This window comes from Dryas octopetala, chromosome 1 (genome assembly GCF_963921425.1).
Source record: "Dryas octopetala chromosome 1, drDryOcto1.1, whole genome shotgun sequence".
Classification (NCBI taxonomy): Eukaryota; Viridiplantae; Streptophyta; class Magnoliopsida; order Rosales; family Rosaceae; genus Dryas; species Dryas octopetala.
The window spans coordinates 10,884,997-10,907,133 of record NC_141366.1 but is presented as its reverse complement, the minus strand read 5'-3'; the positions used below and the strand labels follow the sequence as shown (position 1 = coordinate 10,907,133).

The window sequence follows — 22,137 nt, the reverse complement described above, 5'->3', positions numbered from 1 at the left end:
TGACTTTGATTGAGAAGGAAAGTAGTTCATACATCGGCACACAGGTGGCAGGAGAGCCAAAGAAGGACCCTCCTCCTGCAACTTGCTTGCAGACACTCAGACAGTCTGTAGAATGTATATTTGCATGGTTGATTGATTATAATATAATACTTTAACAAAAAAAAACTTATTTTCGAAAATTTATTTGGATTTGCATTTTATGGGACAGACCCGACAGTACAAGATCATGACCTAATAATGCAAGACAAACTATTGTTGTCTACATTGGCAGCAACTTGTGTGAATGATTAGTTGATTGTAATGAAAATTTGCAAACTTTTAATTTTTTAATTTTTTTATGGAATTATAGAAAGCTGAATCTTCATGAAAAGTATATGCGTATTTCTAGCATAATATACACTAGGCAAAAGGTTACAGAACCAATAATTCAACCAAGAACATCAGATAGCTAGACCCAAAATTCTAAGCTCTAAAATTGGGCAACTCAACAGAACCAACAACAAAATATGAGAAATTTAAAGAGCAGACTTCACTGCAATGGGTCCTGAGACAGTTGGATTTATAAAAGCAAATGCAAGAAGCTCCTGATCCTGTTCAAAAGCTGCCATGTCTTCCTCACTCAAAGTCACCCAAGCCTCTATGCCATCATCCTCTCTTGTACCCACCAAAGAGGCAACATTATTGTTTGAAGCACTTGGGATATTACTGAGCCAAATTGGCTTTCCCCACCCAAAATTTACCTCATATAATAACTTATAATTACACAAACCTGTGCACATATAGAAGTCTATGTCATCTCTTCTGATCAAATTATCAGCCACTTTTGAAGACTCACAGATCACCTGCAATGCCTGATCGCCTTGAAGTCTTTTGGCATAATTACAGCTCAATTCTTTGATTCCTTTCCTTAGTTGAGCAACCAAGCTTTGCAGCTCCAACTCCTTCTCATCTGTCTGTGCAGCAAAGTACCCTACAAGGTTCCCAATAGAGTCCTCTGACAATGACGGCGTGACCCTTCTGCGAATGTCCACAGATTGGGACAGGACAGACAGCTTGGAAGTCTGCAGTGAGTTTGATCTTGACGCTGCAGCTACTGCACATCTCCAAATAAGGGCTGTGACAGCTTCGGCATGTGTAGGTTGCTGCACACTTGCACTTGCTGCTTTAGTCCTCAGAGCCGTTATATTTGATGCATCAAACACAAACCTCTTTGTGACACAGTTCACTCTCTTCGAGGTCTTCATATCCCCTGCAGGCTGCTGGACAGTGGAATCTATTGGTGGGAATCGAAATGATGCAGTGAAATCCGGAAGCAGTGCTTGACTAAACCCGAGAGCGGTGGCTGCCCAGGCCATAATGAATGTGCTCAAAGAGGCTGCATCACCCAACTTATGTGACATACACACACCAATTGCCAACCCACCACAACCAAAGAAGCTGGCCTGAACAAGAAGCAGAGGCCCAAAACCTGCTTCAGGGGACTCAATCTCTATTGGAAGGAGTTGTCTCAGTGTCTCAGCATCAGGTTGTGCCAAAAGGGTAGAGAGAAGGCCACTGACTCTAGCTTCCACATAGTCAACCCCACCATCATTGCATTGGATGGAGATGTTATCTTTGATTCTTCCAGCAAGTGGGTAGAAGTGAGTCAAGGTTTTGGACAGTGATTTCTTCATCAAGAGGGAGCTTTTGGGGGCTGTAATGGTGATATCATTGTTGTTGGGGTAGAAGAGGACCAAGGGTTCATAAGCAACAGGACCAAGTTGATCCAAAAGGGAAAGCTTGAAGTTTCTGAGATAATGGGGGGTTGGAGAGGATGGTTTTATGGTTTCTCGCTTGATTATCTCAATCTTCATCTTCATCCTCTGGGCTAGTACTATTTGGTTGATCGCAAATATACTAGTTTGTAGAATTGGGTGGCATATATGATGTGGATGGTGCTCATAAGAAGAAGTTGGCTGACAGATGTGTGTGCGTTGTGTAGTTTGACTGTGAAAAGCAAGCAACAGTTGGGTGGCATGAAGAGCTGTAGCAATGCGTCTACAATATATTATGCAGTCGGCTGAATAAAGGTCAAAAGCTACCAAACGATGCTGCCATGGCGGGCTGGTGCGCAGAGTAAAAACGCTTTCGAAAAGTTGGAAACTCCCCAAAGGCAAGATGGTAGTTTATAAAATTGGATTTGGATTCTCTGCTATACTTAACTGGCCATTCCATTAATTAGTATCTTACTCTCAGAGTATACCAATATGTATATGTTCTATGCATGCACTACATAAACATATTTTTGTTTTCTAGTACAACATTAAAATATTTGTTTGGGTATAATATAATACATCCGTGGCAAGAAAACAGCAATACCTGCATTTTTATATGTTACATTAATACCTGTAACATATCCATTGGGATAACTTTTGATACCTCCTTCCCTTAGTCATCATACAATAATGCAGAATTGGAATACGACTTTGATTAATTGTCACCTTCATATGAGAAGTTATGTAGAAGAAAATTGAGGGTGTCTAAGATTTTAGTTAAATTAGCAAACTGCCCTCATAAACTTAAAGCGTGTTTTGTGAAATAAGCATCGTTTACATAAAATCGTGAATAAGCACTGTTTAGGGTTGAATATTAATCATCATGCAAATAAAATATTAAATAAAGTTTAGCTGAAGTCGTGCCCGTGTGTCTGTTTCTTTAGAGTTTGTATCAGTATCATTAGCTTTCTGAATAAATAAGATTATCAATTACCCATGGAGTACATTTTGTCTAACATATATCCTTAAGCTAATTGACTAGATCATTTAAGACAAATGTAGAAGTTGGGACATGATAAGGAAAGAAATGGCGTCGAATACGACTGTATAAACAACAGTTCTGATAAACAGAATTGAAAATTAAAAACTTCACAATAGGTTAATTTTGGTAAGACATTTGTGGGATTTGGTTGGAAGAAGCTAAACGGGATCTGTATAACTATAAATGCTTAATAATCAAATTGGAACGAAATAAAATCCTCTGCATATGTTTTAAATGAGGTCTAAAACGACATAGTTTTGGACATAAGCAAAATATATAGTAGAACAAATATCAATCAGCCTAGACTTTGAAATCAATGGAGACTGAATATATGTTGCAATATTGCTGTTATTACACTTCCAGAGTAAATTTTTTCTAAGGACACAATAAACAATGGCAGAGGAGGCTCTTTATCAGTAGTTGACACTAGGATTCAAAGAAGCATATGCAAGCAACTGTGTGTTGGTTTCAAATAAGGCCATGCTTTCTGCACTCAGAGTCAACCATGCTTCTATTTGATTGCAATCCCTTTTATCCATCAAAACAATTAAATTCTTAATTGCAATACTAGCAATGCTCACCCAAGATGGCTTTCCCCATCCAAAATCGGCTTCATAATAAGGTAACCTACACCAACTTGTGCAGCTATAATTCTCTATGTCATCAGTTTTTTTCTTTCTTTGCTTCTCTTCGATCCCTTGCCATGCCTCATTAGAATCAGATGGTATAGCATAATTTTCTTGCACTTGTTCAATCCCTTTCCTCAGTTTAGAAACCAAGTCTTTTAGATCTACCACACTCTCTTCAGTCTTTGATGTAAAATTACCCACAACATTCCCTGCAAAGTTCTGTGGCAAAGGTGGCACAACCCTTTTACGCAAGTTCACAGCTACACAAAACAGAGATGGCCTTAGAGGAGACCCCAATTGCAAGTTTGATGATCTGGATGATGCTTCCACTGCACATTTCCAAATGAGGGCAGAAACTGCTTCTACGCGTGTAGGTTTCGGCACAGCTGAACTGGCTACTTCAGATTGGAGAGCTGCAATCTTTGAGGCATCAAACACAAACCTCCTTGTTATGCACCTTTCTGCTTTGACAACTTCCCTGGCTGGTGGCTGTGAGTTAGAGAAGTCAATTGGTGGGAAAAGAGATGCAGCACCAAATTCAGGAAGTGTTACCTCACTGGAGTGAAGGGCTGTTTGGGACCAACAATTGATGAATGTGCATACTGTGGATGCATCAGCAATCTTATGTGAAAGGTTCAACCCAATTGCCATTCCCCCACACTCAAACATGTTGACTTGTACAAGCAGCAATGGGCCTGTGCTTGCTTCTTTGGATTCAATTTCAATTGGAAGGAACCGATTTAAAATATGGGCATGTGGGTGCTCCAAAATCTCTGATAATGAACAGTTGACTTGAGCTTGGATAAATTCAGCTCCATCATCATTACAATCGACCACGGCGTTTCCTTTAATTGTTCCTGCTAAAGGGTAGAAGTGAGTGAGAGTTTTAGCTAATGACTGTGTTAGATGCTCACATCTTTCATTAAACATGGCTTGGTGGCGATTCATCAGCTTACTAGTACTTGTAATGGGATAGAAGAGAAGGAGAGGAATGTAAATTGCAAAAGCCATCTGGTCGAAAATAGAGAGCTTAAAACTTGTAAGGTCATGAGGAGTTGGGGAAGATGGCTTAATTATTTGCCTCTGTATGATTTCAACCTTCATTTCTGTGCCCATCTTGCTTCATCTGATGCAGTCTACAATATCATGTGAACACTTATAATGAAGAGGATTCTACATGGAACAACAGCTTCTAGGCAAAATCTACAGGGCAGTCAACTTGACCATATCCTTCAAATATATTATTCTATGCGATTATTCTCTAACTAATTCGAACTATTTTCAAGTATTGTGGTCATTGATTAGATAAAAGAGAAAAAATAAATTGATTGATAGAAGAAAGAATGCCTTTTGCCACTCTTTTGGACTATTGGAGAGAAGAAACAGACTAAGTTAGACTTTGATAGATAGAGCCTCCCTCTTCAACGTGTTGCAGTTTCTTTCTTTTTTGGTTTTGATGGAGATGAAGAACGTTCAATTCTTTCAACAACAACCCCACAATTTGATTGTATTGAGTAATTATAGATAATAAATTGATAATATAAAATCTTAATACAAGTAAGAATTACTATTATTGGTTTTGTGATGGGTAAGATCGTCTTTCAATAAAAAATAATTTTCATTTGATATTGTAAATTAATAGTAATGTGTATAATCACATAAAATTAAGGGAGACTTAGAGTGCAGTCCATTTTATGAGTTTTTCTTAGACTAAGACCGGTAGTGATTTAAGGTTTTTAATTAAGTCCTTTTATTTTTTTTCTTTGATGGTTTTAGGTTTTAACTCCAAGATTTTGGGCTCCAGAGTTAAAACCTAATATGCAGCCTCTACAAAGCCCACTCTACACCCTAGAAGGGGAAATACCCTTTAAATAGAGGGAAATACCCTTCAAATCGAGGGAGGACTTTATTATGAATTAAAATAATTTTTTTATAAATTAAAAGGACTTTATTATAAATTAAAAGAATTTTTTTATAAATTATTATGAATTAAAAGGATTTTCTTATAAATTTTAAAACATCTCCAGTCTCCATCTAAAAACTGTTTTTCTAAAAGACTTAAGCCTAATTATCTCTAAAATTAATTAGTGATGTGTATTAATTAATTTTACCGCATAGGATTGAGGCACAAATTAAGGCACAATCATTGAGGCCCCAAATCTTTTCCCATGCATTAAGCCACATAGGATTAAGGCACAAATTAAGCACAAAATATTATAAATATGGTGGTCTTATTTAGACTGTCCCTTGTTTATTTGCAAATTAAAACTTTGCCTCTCCCCTTCTTGATCTCTAGCTTTGGTTGCAGAGGACGGCAAGGATCTACAATTAATCAGACAGCTCATTTTGTTTAAGGAATCCATTTGGCTAACTCGTTTAAAGCTTAAATCCAGCCGATCATTTCCAAGCAAATTAAAAATCCAACTCTCTGTCACACTACTACAACTACCTACAACAAGAACAATAATAATATACCGTACCTAAAACATTAAGTATTATCAAACCATTTGTCTTTTGGAGAAATTCTCACATCAGCACCTGATCATGAGGACCTCGTTCAGATTCGGATACTATATCACGATACATGATGCCCATTCTATACACAACATCCCTATATGGCGATACATGGTGCACATCCTATACATGCAAGAAAACATTCTCGTATAGGATGAGCATCATCATGAACGGACTCATATTAGGGCGAGTGTAGGCAATTGCCCCCACTCCCCCTCTCTTCCCACCCATTAAAATCTCATGCTCTTTAAATTTTTATTTTGATGTTTTCTTTAGAGATGGGGGCAACCTGTTTATTGAAATGCCTCAATGCAGGAGCAACAAGGGCAAGCATCAAGCTAGTCATTTTTTTAACTTTTTGATGTTGGAAACATTAGTCAATGTCTACCGTCTATTGGAGAAAAAATAAATTGATTGATAGAAGAAAGAATGCCTTTTGCCACTCTTTTGGACTATTGGAGAGAAGAAACAGACTAAGTTAGACTTTGATAGATAGAGCCTCCCTCTTCAACGTGTTGCAGTTTCTTTCTTTTTTTCTTTTTTGGTTTTGATGGAGATGAAGAACGTTCAATTCTTTAAACAACAACCCCACAATTTGATTGTATTGAGTAATTATAGATAATAAATTGATAATATAAAATCTTAATACAAGTAAGAATTTCTGTCATTGGTTTTGTGATGGGTAAGATCGTCTTTCAATAAAAAATAATTTTAATTTGATATTGTAAATTAATAGTAATGTGTATAATCACATAAAATTAATTAGTGATGTGTACTAATTAATTTTACCACATAGGATTGAGGCACAAATTAAGGCACAATCATTGAGGCCCCAAATCTTCTCCCATGCATTAAGCCACATAGGATTAAGGCACAATTAAAGCACAAAATATTATAAATATGGTGGTCTTATTTAGACTGTCCCTTGTTTATTTGCAAATTAAAACTTTGCCTCTCCCTTCTTGATCTCTAGCTTTGGTTGCAGAGGACGGCAAGGATCTACAATTAATCAGACAGCTCATTTTGTTTAAGGAATCCATTTGGCCAACTCGTTAAAGCTTAAATCCAGCCGATCATTTCCAAGCAAATTAAAAATCCAACTCTCTGTCACACTACTACAACTATCTACAACAAGAACAATAATAATATACTGTACCTAAAACATTAAGTATTATCAAACCATTTGTCTTTTAGAGAAATTCTCACATCAGCACCCGATCATGAGGACCTCGTTCAGATTCGGATACTATATCACGATACATGATGCCCATTCTATACACAACATTCCTATATGGCGATACATGGTGCACATCCTATACATGCATGAAAACATTCTCGTATAGGATGAGCATCATCATGAGCGGACTCATATTAGGGCGAGTGTAGGCAATTGCCCCCACTCCCCTCTCTTCCCACCCATTAAAATCTCATGCTCTTATAAATTTTTATTTTGATGTTTTCCTTAGAGATGGGGGCAACCTGTTTGTTGAAATGCCTCAATCAAGGAGCAACAAGGGCAAGCATCAAGCTAGTCATTTTTTTAACTTTTGATGTCAGAAACATTAGTCAATGTCTACTGTCTTTCCCCCACGAAGAAAAATTTATGGGTCCGCCACTGAGCATCATGTATCGCTGTACATAGATGTTTTGGTATAGGATGGGTGTCATGTATTGTTGTATAGTATCCGAATCCAGACCAGGTCTTGACGACCAGGTGCTCAAGAGAGAATGCCCCATTCCTGTTACTCTGCTATTAAGTTTCCCAACCTCTAAAATATGTTGAATTTCACATGTTCAGCTCTAGTCTTGTAAAATGGTTTCTGTGTTTGAGATTTTAGGAATTATATAATCGTAAACCAAAAAAATTTATTTATCTACAAGATTGCAAACATCAAACAGTGAGAGATCATCAAAGCTCCAACATTCATCTAAGAAGCACAAGAGGAAGCTTTTTTTTCTTTTTCCTTTTGCATAATGCATGCTAATTAAATGACAGTTGGCTTAAGAGAAGCATATGCAAGCAGCTCCTTATTGGTTTCAACTATGGCCATGTCTGCTTCTTTCAATGTCAAGGACGCTTCTATGCCCTCACCATCTCTTGAATCCATCAATAGAATTGCATTCTTGAATTCTACACTAGGGACACTCATCCATGATGGCTTTCCCCATCCAAAGTCGACTCCATAGAAGGGAAACCTGCACCAACTGCTGCAACTATAGTTGTCTATCTCATCATTCATCATGAGGTTCCCAGACTCTTTGATGGTTTGAAATATATCGTCCCCACTAACTCCATTAGCATAATTCACTTTGAATTCCTCTATGCTCTTCCTGAATTTAGCAACAAAGCTTTGAACATCTACTTCACTTTCTCCGAAACTGTTTGATGCAAAGTACCACACAAGATTCCCCAACAAGTTCTCTGTCAAGAGCTGCCCTGATCTTTTCCGCATGTTCACCACTTGGACCCACACGGATGGCTTAATAAAACCCAAGTTTGCTCTTGATGCTTCCATTGCACACTTCCAAATGAGCGCTGACACTACTTCAACCCGGGTTGGGTTTGGCACGGTGGCACTGGCAGCCTTGGACTTAAGAGCAGCAATCTTTGAGGAATCAAACACAAATCTCCTAGTAGTACAATTTTCTTTGAGGTTCATTTCAGCGACCGGTTGGGATGAGTTGAAGAAATCTTGTGGTGGGAAAAGGGAAGCTGCAGCACCAAATTCTGCAGCTGGAAGCACAACATCAATGGAGGCAGAGGCAATTGCAGCCCAAGTATTAATGAACGTGGTGAGTGTTGTGGCATCAGCAACCTTATGTAAAATGCTGACTCCAACTGCCATTCCACCACACTCAAAGAAGTTGGCCTGGACAAGTAGAATATAACCTGTGACTGCTTGTGTGGATGCCGTATGAGCCTGAAGCAATTTTTTTAGCATTTCGAGATCTGGTTTATCAAAAACCTTTGATATGGGACAGTTAACCTTGGCTTCAATAAATGCAGCTCCATTGTCATTGCAAGAGATTGAAACATTGTATTGGAATTTTCCAGCAAAGGGATAAAAGTGAGTGAGGGCTTCAGATAGTGATGTTTTTAGAAGTTTGGATCTCTCAGCAACCGAAGAATGGTGATTGCTTACCTCACTACTGCTATTTCCGGGATAGAAGAGAAGTATTGGGACATAAATTTCAGGAGAAACTTGATCAAAAACAGAGAGGTTGGAAGTTTTAAGGTGGTGAGGAGTTGGAGAGGATGGTTTAATTGTGTCCTTGTGAAAGACTTCAACCTTGATCTCTGATGGACCCATTTTGCTCCAATCTTGACTTTAATTCATAGCAAAGACCCTCCATATAAAGGCGAGGATTCACTATGTAAGGACATTAAACAATGACCAGCCTTAGTACCTTCTCCTTGTAATTGTCAACTCTATTCAGATTACTGTACTGTCCAAATGATATATGGAGAAGGCATTAAAACAATAACTGAAAATGAGCTTTGGTATTACCCACTAATCACTATACATGATTTTCTTTTTCTATCGCCAATGGTCCAGATAATCATTTAGTATTTATATTTAGGGTGATGTTAGGGGGCCTTAGTCGAGACTATATTTTGTGCCATAATCGCATGGTTTGTCTTTTGTTTGATTCCAAGTATAATTCTAACCAATGGCAAGGATGGATGTGCCTGAAGCGTTTGACAGAAAAATAAGGTGTGGCTGAACTGGTACCATCTAATTAAAGTTAATTAGTAGAGCTCTGCTATTAAGTTTCCCAAACACTTAAATATGTTGAATTTCAAGCTGGTAGCATTAAAGAGGCCAATCTATTTGAGCTTTTAGGAATTAAAATAATGGTAAACCGGCCAACAAACTTTATTTCTCAAACACGATTACAAACATTAAAACAATGAGAGATCATCAAAGCTCCAACATTCATCTAAGAAGCGCAAGAGGAGGCTTCTTTTTTCTTTCTTGGGTACTAACTTAAATGATAGACGGATTCAGAGAAGCATATGCAAGCAGCTCCTCATTGGTTTCAACTATGGCCATGTATTCTTCTTTGAAAGTAAAGAATGCTTCTATGCCTTCACCATCCCTTGCATCCATCAACAGAATTGTATTTTTGAATTCTGCGCTAGGGACACTCAACCATGATGGCTTTCCCCATCCAAAATCGACTTCATAGAAGGGAAACCTGCACCAACTGCTGCAGTTATAGTTGTCTATATCATCCTTCATCATGAGATTCCCAGACTCTTTGATGGTTTGACATATATCCTCCCCACTAACTCCATTAGCATATTTCACTTTGAATTCCTCAATGCTTTTCCTGAATTTAGCAACCAAGCTTTGAACCTCTATTTCACTTTCTCCGAAACTGTTTGCTGCAAAGTACCACACAAAATTCCCCAATAAGTTCTCCGTCAAGAGCTGCCCTGATCGTTTACGCATGTTCACCACTTGGACCCACACGGATGGCTTTATAAAGCCCAAGTTTGATCTCGATGCTTCCATTACACACTTCCAAATGAGTGCTGACACTGCTTCAACGCGCGTGGGGTTTGGCACGGTGGCACTGGCAGCTTTGGACTTAAGAGCAGCAATCTTTGAGGCATCAAACACAAACCTCCTTGTTGTACATCTTTCTTTGACGTTCATTTCCACGACAGGTTGCGGTGAGTTGAAGAAATCTTGTGGTGGGAAAAGGGAAGCTGCAGCACCAAATTCTGTAGCTGGAAGCACTACATGATCAGTAGTAGTAGTAGTGGAGTCAAAGGCAATTGCAGCCCAGGTATTAATGAATTTGCTGAGTGTAGTTGCATCAGCAAGCTTATGTGAAAGGTTGACTCCAATTGCCATTCCACCACACTCAAAGAAATTAGCCTGGACAAGTAAATAATAGCCTGTGACTGCTTGTGTAGATCCAATATCAGCTGGAAGCAATTGTTTTAGCATCCCAAGATCTGGTTTATCGAAAATTTTCGATATGGGACAGTTGACCCGGGCTTCAATGAATTCAGCCCCATGGTCATTGCAAGAGATTGAAACATTATATTAGAATTTTCCTGCAAAGGGATAGAAGTGAGTGAGGGCTTCAGATAGTGATGTTTTTAGAAGCTTGCATCTCTCAGCAGCCGAAGAATGGTGATCACTGACCTCACTACAGCTTTTTCCGGGATAGAAGAGCAGTAGTGGGACATAAATTTCAGGAGAAAATTGATCAAAAACAGAGAGGTTGCAAGTTTTAAGGTGGTGAGGAGTTGGAGAGGATGGTTTAATTGTTTCCTTGTGAAAGATTTCAACCTTCATCTCTGAACCCATCTTGCTCCAAACTTGAGTTTAATTCATGACAAAGAACTTCCATATAAAGGCGCAGATCCACTATACAAGGACATTAAACAATGACTGATTAGAAAGTTCATGACATCAAACAATGTAATGGTCAACTCTATTCAGATTGCTGTATTAAACAACGACCCAAAATGAGATTTCGTGCTACCCACCGGACATTTTTTTCTTTTAATATCGCCAATGATGTTAGGGGGCCTTAGTAATTTAATTGCATGGTTTGCCACGTTTTAATTAATAGAAATATTTAACATTTGTGGTGGAGTGTGATGCGCTGGCTGCAGTTTGATGCTTTCTCTCCCTTGCATGTTCCTCTTGCTTGTAACTTCGTACTCCGTAGTCCATGTTTTGGCACTGGCTGGTTTAGATTGTGAAAAAGGTTTACTTTTGATTGGAGATCGAGCCTCTTTGGCTTTCTCCCTACCTTTAGCATGACGTAATCTCTTGGTTGAAGTTTAATGCATAAGTAGCCTATTGGAATTATCCCCAAAAAAAAAAAAAAAAAAAAAAAAAATATATATATATATATAGTTGTGCTTGTGCATTAATGTAAATCTTTTATTTGTAAGTTGATATGGATGCTCAGCTCAGACATAGAAATGAGACGTAAATAGAGGATTTCTGCAAATACAATAGAGCATGGCAGAGGAAAGGCTCTTTGTCATGATCAGAGCTCATTGGCACTTGGATTGAGAGAAGCATATGCAAGCATGCAGCTCCGAGTTGCTCTCAAATAAGGCCATGCTTTCTTCAGTCAAGGTCAACCATGCTTCTATTCCATTGCCATCTCTTTTATCCATTAAAACAAATATAGTCTTGATTCCCACGCTCCCCCATGATGGCTTTCCCCATCCAAAATCGGCTTCATAAAATGGAAACCTACACCAACTTGTGCAGCCATTGCTGTCTATGTCACCCTTTTTGTTCATGATTCTGTACTCATTCAACTCTTGCCATGCGTTGGAATCAAGTACTAGTTTTGTAGCATAATTTTCTTTCACTTCTTCAACACATTTCCTGAATTTAGCAACTAAGTCTTTTACATCTGCCACATAGTTCTCTTAAGCCATTGATAAGAAAAACCCATACTTTTCTGCCAATAAGGGCTGAAGCCCCAATATTCTATTCCACAAGTTCACCACTTGACACCACGCAGATGGCCTTAGAGAACCTAAGTTTGATCTTGAGGCTTCCATTGCACATTTCCAAATGAGCGCAGACACTACTTCAACACGCATGGAGTTTGGCACAGTGGACTGGCAGCTTTGGACTTGAGAGCATCAATCTGTGCAGCATCAAACACAAAACTCCTTGTATGCACTTCTCTTTCATAACAAATTTCCCAGCAGGGCGTTGTGGTGAGTTGAGGAAATCCAGTGGTAGGAAAAGAGTAGCTGCAGCAGTAAATGCTGCAGCTGCAAGCACTACAGGATCAGTAGTAGTGGAGGCAAAGGCAATTCTAGCCCAGCTATTAATGAATGTGCGGAGTGTAGACGCATCAGTGACCTTATGTGAAATGCTGACCCAATTGCCATTCCACCACATTCAAACAAGTTGGCCTGGACAAGTAGAAGATGGCCTGCGACTGCTTGTGAGGATGGTACGTATATCAATTGGAAGAAATTGTTTAGTATAAGGGACATATTCACTCTGGCTTGAACCAATGCATCCCCATGGTCATTGCAACAGATTGAAACATTGTATTGGAAAGTTCCTGCAAAGGGATAGAAGTGAGTGAGGGATTTAGATAGTGATGTTTTTAGAAGCTTGGATCTCTCAGAAACCAAAGAATGAAGATCATTAATGACCACATTATTACTTGGATAGAAGAGAAGAAGTGGGACATATTTCAGGGGTGAGCTGATCAGAAACATAGAGGTTGGAAGTTCTAAGGTGGTGAAGAGTTTGAGAGGATGGTCTAATTGTTTCCTTGTGAATGATTTCAACTTTGATCTCTAATGAAGCCATCTAATCTTGTTATATAAAGACCCACGCAGATTCAACAGATTCAGTTTTTACTGTATTGTCCAAATAGTAAAAGAAAAAGTACCATGGTAATGTGAAGGAATCTAGGCATCAATCCCAAAATCAATTGGCAAATGGAGGAGTAGCCCAAACCCGTATAAGCCACTATACAATGCCTCACATTTTCAACATGTGATCTTTCTCTCAACATGCCCCCCCACGTGTGGCATCACTCAAGCCTAACACGTGGACAATTCATATTGGGTGATGTGAAAGCACATGTGGCCATTTGACACAACACGTGGATAGCCTGCTCTGATACCATGAAGGAATCTAGGACAATTCTATAACTAATTTGAACTATTTTCAAGTATTGTGTGTTGGAATTTTGAAGACCTGATACCAAATTGGAATTGCTTTGATACTAAGTTCGAATTTATGACCTGCAATTTAGTATCTAATCACTAGTTTATGAAAGAAAAGAATTTGCATAAAATATCTTAACTCATGGTGTGATGATTCATTGTCATCTACAACTCATAGAGGATTTTTTTTTTTTTTTTTTAATCATATATCATCGATTATGATTATCGATTGTTATGTGAAGCTTAGGACAAGTCCCTAAGTCTACAACATAAAGATCTCAACTTATGATGTGATGATCCATTGTCATCTATATATAACTCATGGAGGTGATGATCTCATGTTATCTACAGCTCACAGTGCATCTCGATCTGTCTATGTCTCTCTCTCTCTACTTCTACCATCATCTAAGTGATATTTATATCAAGTTGCATAGCACTTGACAACATAAATATCTTGAGGAGGTTTATCTCAGCCAATTACATGAGCTTGAGTATGAAACCTTCCTACTTAGCTTTAATAACATAAATATCTACGGTAATGATCTCAACCATCAATTATGAGCTTGAGTGTCAAATCATCTAACATATAAGTCAAAGCAAAAAACAAAACAGTAAAAGATATTTTTTGTCAAAGTTGGCTTAACGATCGATTGTTAGTGTCTTGACGATTGATTGTTCTCCTAACTTCCAGTTTTTTGGAAAAGTTGGCTTGAGCCACATTTTTTTCAGAATTTTTGCCTTTGTAGTCCTCCATGTGATGGTCACTATTTTTAGATTACTGTGTTGATCTAATAATAGTATTTGGAGAAGGCATTCAGGTTCGAACGCACGTTGGGAGGTAGGGGATCGGGCGACCCTCCAACACCGGATCTCCTAGCGATGAACCTCTTTTCCCAGCCGCCAGTGACCCCCCAAACCTCTGGATGGCTACCCCTCGACCTCTGGCCGGTGACCCCTCGCTGCCCACTCGCCCACCACCTGCTTGATGAAAAGCCTCAGTGGTTGCTGAACTTTCTCTCCATTTTCTCTTCTCTCCTCTTCCTCTCTTGGTTTCTCTCTCTTTCTTCTCCTCTGTTTTCTTTGTCTCGGGTAATATGGGGTTTGCCACACACCATTGCCTAGCACGCACACACACACACACACACACTGACACACATACACACACCTTACTCCCAACCATTCACAAGCTAGGAAAGCTCACACAAACGTAACCCCAACCGTTTTTCTGTTTTTGTTTTTAATAAATATATGTATATATAACATAAGTTTATATATATATATATACTATAACATAATTAAAATGTAATTAAAATTAATACTAATAAACACAACAGTAATGTTACACTTACCACATTTTCATACCATCTTACATGGTATTTATACATTGGACACTACAAATTAAAAAATAAAACCTAAAAAAGAAAAAGGAAATACCCTTCCAGTAAAGTAATGACACATCAGGTGGGATACAAATGTGGGAAAAAAATGTGGTACAACTAGCATTATTGTAAACACAAATATCAATATAAATAAATAATAATTTAAGTAATTAAATATAAATAAATATAAAGATAAGTAATTATTATAATAAAAAAACTTTTTTTAAAATTTAAAAATTAGGTTATTATATGTAGCTTGTAATATTGTTTATCATTTAATTTTTTATTGTTATTGTTGTCCAATTTTTTTTTTTTTTTTTGCTTTTACACTATAACCCCCCGGTTAGAGATCTTGGATCCATCACTGAAGGCATTAAACAATGACCCAAAAATGACACCTAATTTTTTTAACGTATTGCTCCACTAACACTACTTTGTAATTCTTAGAGGTCCAATACTTTATAAACAGTGGACTCCCTGTCAACATGTTACGGCTCCTTATCGATTTGTTATGGGCTGGATATTTAAACAAGAGATAGCTCAGCATTGATGATATTAAAATGTGTCATTTTGGGTCATTCTCAAAATTTATATATAAAATAGGATGGAACTGTTTTTGTTTATATATGGCTGGATATTTAAACAAGAGATAGCTCAGCATTGGTGATATTAAAATGTGTCATTTTGGGTCATTCTAAAAAATTATATATATGAAATAGGATGGAACTGTTTTTGTTTCGGTGCTCATCTTTTACATGCATATACTAATCCGGCCATGGAACTGTTTTTGTTTCGTGTTGGAGTCGGTGTACGTACCTACCCACTATACATTTTTTTTCTTTTAATATGGCCAAAAATCCAGATAGTTTTTGTACTTATATTTAGAATGACGTTATAGTTTGCAAAGACTATTTTATCCTTTGTATCTCCATACTTGGATAATTGTTTTTCTCCTAAAAGACGTAAATTTAGTGCAATTAATGATTTTTCAAGGACATCACAAGCTATTTTTACCAAAAAGAAAATAAGAAGAAAAGGCATCACATATTATTGCATAAGAGAAATATGTAGTTCTGATTGCATGTGCATTGATCTAAATCGTTTATTTGTATCAGTTGATATGGATGCTGAGCTCACACATATATAGAAATGAAACGTAAATAGAGGATGTCTGCTGATACAATAGAGCATGGCAGAGGAGAGGGTCTTAATTTGTCATGTTCATAACTAATTGGCACTTGGATTCAGAGAAGCATATGCAAGCAGCTCCATGGTCATTGCAACAGATTGAAACATTGTATTGGAACTTCCTGCAAAGGGATAGAAGTGAGTGAGCTAGGGCTTCAAATAGTGATTTTTTTAGAAGCTTGAATCTCTCAGCAACCAAAGAATGGTGATCATCAATGATCTCACTATTTGACGTAGGACGGATAGTGAAAATCGACTAGTAGAAATCATGGGCCACGAGGTTGGAATCGCGTGAACTTTGATAGGTTGATTGGGATCGACGAGTTGACCAAAGAATGGTTTGGGCCCTCAAATTAGCGATTTTGTCAATTTTTCCTTATTTGGTAATTTTTAAGACTTTTAAGAACCTTGTTATTTTTTGCCCTAAAAAATAGATTATAATTTCGTTATTTTGTTATCTTTGACATTATCAATATTCAGAAAATCGAGAATTTCTCTCAAAGTTGTGTTTTTGTTTCTAGTGGATTCTAGAGTTTATGGGATTTCGATGTTTGTTGGATCCTGAAGTAGTGAGACAAAAATTTCAGAGGTGAGCTGATTAAAAACAGAGAGGTGGGCAGGAGTTGGAGAGGATGGTCTAATTGTTTCCTGGTGAATGATATCAACTTTAATTCATAACAAGCAGCCTCCATATAAAGACCTGCGCAGATTCACCGGATTCAGTTTTTACTGTATTACCATAGTATACAACGGCACCATCAAAGCAATATGGTAATTATATATTGGCACAAACTTGGAAAACATGTGCTTTCTTGGTTTTATGTTGCAATGAGCCAGATAATTTTAATATCTATATTTGTCTAGCTAGGCTTGTAGCTTATTTTTTTATGCTCTTGGCCGCAGTATAATATGATACCACACATTAATGGGATAGACTGACAGTCTAGAACGATAACATGACACAAATGACCAAGTGGAGGGTTATGGACACTTCTTTATTAGTTTTTGTTCTTTTAATCTCATTCTATCACTTAAAATTTACCCTTAATTACTTTTAACATTATAGAATAGGACAATTGTTTCTTTTCATTACATCTTTAAGTCCAAATATCAAAATTTAATTATCTCAATTCTAGGAATAATAGATACATGCCAATTTACACATTGTTTAATTAACATGCATGATCTCATTACATCTTTTACCTTTTACAAACATTATTTATCAAACACAATTACAAACATCAAAACAATATTAAAGGTCCAGCATAAGTATTCATGTAGGAAGCACAACTGCACAAGAGAAGGTGGCTTCTTCTGGTACTAACTTAAATGACAGATGGATTCAGAGATGCATATGCAAGCAGCTCTTCATTGGTTTCAAGTATGGCCATGTCTTTATCTTTGAATGTAAAGAAGGCTTCTATGCCTTCGCCATCTCTTGCATCCATGAATTGAATTATATTCTTGAACTCTGAACTAGGAATACTCATCCATGATGGCTTCCCCATCCAAAATCGACTTCGTAGAAGGGAAATCTGCACCAACTGCTGCAGTTGTAGCCGTCTATATCATCCTTCATCATGACGTTCCCAGAATCTTTGATGGCTTGACATATTTCCTCCCCACTAATTCCATTAGCATATTTCACTTTGAATTCCTCAATGCCCTTTCTGAATTTAGCAACCAAGCTCTGAACATCAACTTCACTTTCTCCGAAACTGTTTGATATGAAGCACCAAATGAAATTCCCCAATAAGTTTTCTGCCAAGGGCTGCCCTGCAGACCTTTTCCGAATGTTCACAACTTGACACCACACGGACGGCTTCATAAAACCCAAGTTTGATCTCGATGCTTCCATTGCACATTTCCAAAAGAGCTTAGACACTACTTCAACGCGTGTGGGGTTTGGCACGGTGGCACTTGCAGGTTTGGACTTAAGAGCTGCAATCTTTGAGGCATCAAACACAAACCTCCTTGTTGTACACTTTTCTTTGAGGTTCATTTCCACAACGGGTTGGGGTGAGTTGAAGAAATCTTGTGGTGGGAAAAGGGAAGCTGCAGCACAAAATTCTGAAGGAAGCACAACATCAGTGGAGCCAGAGGCAATTGCATGCAAGGTATTAATGAATGTAGTGAGTGTATTGGCATCAGCAACCTTACTCAAATAAGTTGGCCTGAACAAGTAGAAGATAGCCTGTGAGTGCTTGTGTGGATCCAATATCAGCTGGAAGCAATTGTTTTAGCATCCCAAGATCTGGTTCATCGAAAATCGTTGATATGGGACAGTTGACCTTTGCTTCAATAAATTTAGCTCCGTTGTCATTGCAAGATATTGAAACATTAATTGTATTGGAATTTTCCGGCAAAGGGATAGAAGTGAGTGAGGGTTTCAGATAATGATGTTTTTAGAAGCTTGCATCTTTCAGCAAACAAAGAATGGTGATCATCATCATCGACCACACTGTTGCTATTACTGGGAAAGAAGAGAAGCAGTGGGATGTAAATTTCAGGAATAAACTGATCAAAGAGAGAGAGGGTGGAAGTTGTAAGGTTGTGAGGAGTTGGAGAGGAAGGTTTAATTGTTTCCTGGTGAAGGATTTCAACCTCGATCTCTGATGAAGCCATTTATTAATTCTTTCTCCACACTGGAGGAGTTCAATTCAAACATACACCCTCCATAAAAAGACCCGGGTAGACCAACCATACCAGGACAGTTCCTGTGTAATCAAAGTCGATCAACTTTACTCTGCTTATTGCGCATTGTCCAATTATATTATACCATAGTATACAACGTACGACACTAAGCATTGTACTAATTATATATTGTTACAACTTGGAGATCGAAACATGTTTATTTGTTTCTTTGTTGTTGGCCAAAGCATCCATGTGATATATATATTGATGGTTTAGAACTTCGATTGACACGCACTCTAAAAAGATAACATATATCAGATATATGATCACACAATAACCAGCAGGAGGGTGGGATATAGTCTATAGCCTAATTTTTCTAAATATAATTTATATATTTGTGATTTTTTAATACTTAACCAGCTAGCCCAAGTGCCCAACCTTTTGTTTAAACTTTTAATATTAGCCAATCGAATCTGCTCGTTAATTAATCTTTTATTTAAAAAAAAATTAAATATCTGCTTCGACTAACAAACAAATGAATACAACTATATTAATTAATAATGAATTAGGCTTCCAAATTAAAGAACTACATGAAAACTTGGATACAAGGAACTGTCTAAAAACATAAATTTCAAAATTCCAACTTCACCGAAAAATAATTGTATACGTCAATCAACTGAATTAATGAAAATATAATTTTACATTAATTCAATAACTTAAGAAACACGAGAGAAAAATCTAGCCATGGCGATTTTGGTGATAGTGACGGCATGCATACTGGAACAATAATAAAACAACCATAAAGAAATAATACTAGAGGCACCGATCAACTGTTATTCTAATTTTTTAGATCTTGATAAATAAAAGTTGGGATAATAATTAGTGTCTCTATACTATTATAATTGTAATAATGATAGTTTATTTGTATGATTGAATTGATAATTAAGCTCATACATAGAAATGACATGTCTGCACAAACGAGTAATTAATACTATTAATTTGTACACACTTAATAAACCACACTAGATGACCACCTTATGTGGCAGCTAATAGCATTATTCCATACAATACAGATCATGGCAGAGGATAGGCTTTTTGTCATGACCCTAGCTAACTAATGGCACTTGGATTTAAAGAGGCATATGCAAGCAGATCAGGGTTGCTCTCAAATAAGGCCATGTTTTCTTGGGTGAGAGTCAACCACGCTTCTATTCCTTTGCCATCTCTTTTATCCATCAAAACAAATAGATTCTTGATTTCAAAAAAAGCGCTCGTCCATGATGGCTTTCCCCATCCAAAGTTGGCTTCATGAAATGGAAACCTACACCAACTTGTGCACGCATAATTGTCTATGTCACTTTTTTTAATTAGGTTTCTGTACTCTTTCAGCTCTTCCCATACCTCGTCGGAGCCAAACCCTAGTTTTTTAGCATAACTTTCTTTCGCTTGTTGAACACCTTTCCTGAATTTAGCAACAAAGTCTTTCACATCTATCACGTACCTCTCTTCAGCCATTGATATGGAGAACCCCATAAGATTCCCCATGAAGTTCTTTTCTGCCAAGGCCTCCCCCAGACTGTTCCGCAAGTTCACCACTTGACACCACCCAGATGGCCTTACGTAACCTGAGTTTGATCTTGATGCTTCGGTTGCACATTTCCAAATGAGTGCGCACACTACTTCAACGCGTGACGGGTTTGGCACCGTTTCACTGGAAGCTTTGGACTTGAGAGTGGCAATCTTGGAAGCGTCGAACACAAACCTCCTTGTTTCACACTTGTCTTTCATAACAAAACTCGCAGCAGCAGGCCTTTGCGGCGGGCTAAGGAAATCCAAAGGTGGAAAAAGAGAAGCTGCAACGCCAACTGGATCTGTAGGAAGCACAACACGATGAGTAGTTGTGCCAATGGAAATAGCAGCCCAGGTATTGACGAATGTGCCGATTGTAGACGCATCAGCGACCTTATGTGAAATGCTGACCCCAAGTGCCATTCCACCACATTCAAAGAAGGTGGCTTGCACTAGTAGGAGATAGCCTGTGTCTGGTTGTGTGGAATATTTCATGTCATCTGGAAGCAAATGTTTTAGAATTCCAAGATCTGGTTTCTCCAAAATCTTCGATATGGGGCAGTTCGCTCGGGCTTCAACAAATGCAGCCCCATGGTCATCGCAACAGATTGAGATGTTGTATTGGAAAGTTCCTGCAAAGGGGTAGAAGTGAGTGAGGGCTTCAGATAGTGATGTTTTTAGAAGCTTACATCTCTCAGAAACCAAAGAGTGGTGATCAATGACCACACTATTATTGGGATAGAAGAGAAGAAGTGGGACATAAATTTCAGGAGTAAGCTGATCAAAAACAGAGAGGCTTGAAAATCTAAGGTGGTGAGGAGTTGGAGAGGAGGGTGTGATTGTTTCCTCATGAATGACTTCAATCTTAATAAGGTTGATCTGATCCTCATGATCTGAACCCATCTGATTATCACAACCCAATCTTAATTGCTTTACACTAGCTAGCTTGATGAGTTTTATAACATGCACAAACCTTCTATATAAAGAGGCAAAGTCACCATAAAACGACAGCTCTTGTGGAATGAAAGTCAATTAGAAACTCCAATGCTTTACGGAAGAACTTAACTGCACGGCACCTGCTATCCCTATTCCCCCCGCTCTCTCTCTCTCTCTCTCTCTCTCTCTCTCTCTCTCTCTCTCTCTCTTGTGATACCACCTATCCCCCAACACGGGATAGGTAAGTTATTTTCTTACGGAACACATGAGAAACCTGGACAGCTGCCATATATATCTCCAACTGGGCCATCAAATGTTGAATATCCATGACAATCAATTTGAGACACCAAGGTGTGTGGACTCTCAATCAGTTCCACGAGTTGCATGCATGCATGCAATCCTTTCTTTGGGAATTTTCCAATGAAAATTGTAGTAAACTTTTTCATTAAAAAGAGTATTATTACACTCATCAAATTTGTATATTAAATTTATGAATAATAATAAAGCTGTATTCGATCTTGTTTATTCAAATAGAACTCACTCTAATTCTCATAGATTTATTTCTAAAAAGGGTGAAAACTGATATATTTACCCACAATCATTTGCAAACAAATTTTAAAATTTAGTAGCTACGATATTATTGGTGTGGGCCACTCTGTGTGGAATCTACAAGTCGACAACCGACTAAAGACTAGCTATGTTGACAAAACTTGTATACAAACAAGCTAGCTTCCGCATTTGTGTGGGCCATGATCCAACAACTTGTCCACAGTGAAAGACAAAAAGTGTGACGGTCCATTTTTGGAAA

At 37.9% G+C, this 22,137-nt stretch overlaps 2 protein-coding genes and 5 pseudogenes across 3 annotated transcripts; all 7 read right to left on the bottom strand.

Moving 5' to 3' along the window:
- Positions 1-515: 515 nt before the first annotated feature.
- LOC147297748 (cocaine synthase pseudogene) lies at positions 516-1,853 on the bottom strand (annotated as a pseudogene).
- A 1,096-nt stretch (positions 1,854-2,949) lies between these two features.
- On the bottom strand, positions 2,950-4,654 carry LOC147297747 (cocaine synthase-like). Of its 2 annotated transcripts, XM_086233555.1 has the most exons (2): positions 3,978-4,654; positions 2,950-3,914 (listed from the first exon to the last, which is right to left on the bottom strand). In XM_086233555.1, the coding sequence occupies exons 1-2, from the start codon at positions 4,539-4,541 to the stop codon at positions 3,210-3,212; spliced, it is 1,269 nt and encodes a 422-aa protein (XP_086089681.1). In that variant the 5' UTR covers positions 4,542-4,654; the 3' UTR covers positions 2,950-3,209. The 2 variants fall into 2 exon arrangements, with proteins under 2 accessions (XP_086089681.1, XP_086089672.1); XM_086233546.1 differs by having other exon boundaries at positions 2,950-4,654.
- A 3,270-nt stretch (positions 4,655-7,924) lies between these two features.
- LOC147297746 (akuammiline synthase 1 pseudogene) lies at positions 7,925-9,253 on the bottom strand (annotated as a pseudogene).
- A 675-nt stretch (positions 9,254-9,928) lies between these two features.
- On the bottom strand, positions 9,929-11,318 carry LOC147297745 (BAHD acyltransferase At5g47980 pseudogene; annotated as a pseudogene).
- A 642-nt stretch (positions 11,319-11,960) lies between these two features.
- Positions 11,961-13,261, bottom strand: LOC147297744 (akuammiline synthase 1-like; annotated as a pseudogene).
- Positions 13,262-17,515: 4,254 nt separating this feature from the next.
- On the bottom strand, positions 17,516-18,815 carry LOC147297743 (cocaine synthase-like; annotated as a pseudogene).
- A 1,119-nt stretch (positions 18,816-19,934) lies between these two features.
- On the bottom strand, positions 19,935-21,296 carry LOC147297742 (BAHD acyltransferase At5g47980-like). The gene has a single exon (XM_086238868.1). It carries the CDS (start codon positions 21,294-21,296, stop codon positions 19,935-19,937), a length of 1,362 nt encoding a protein of 453 aa, XP_086094994.1.
- Positions 21,297-22,137: the final 841 nt, after the last annotated feature.

Excerpts from the sequence above, each read along its gene's own strand:
- LOC147297747 (XM_086233546.1), bottom strand. The coding sequence starts at position 4,541 with ATGGGCACAGAAATGAAGGTTGAAATCATACAGAGGCAAATAATTAAG.
- LOC147297742 (XM_086238868.1), bottom strand. The coding sequence starts at position 21,296 with ATGGGTTCAGATCATGAGGATCAGATCAACCTTATTAAGATTGAAGTC.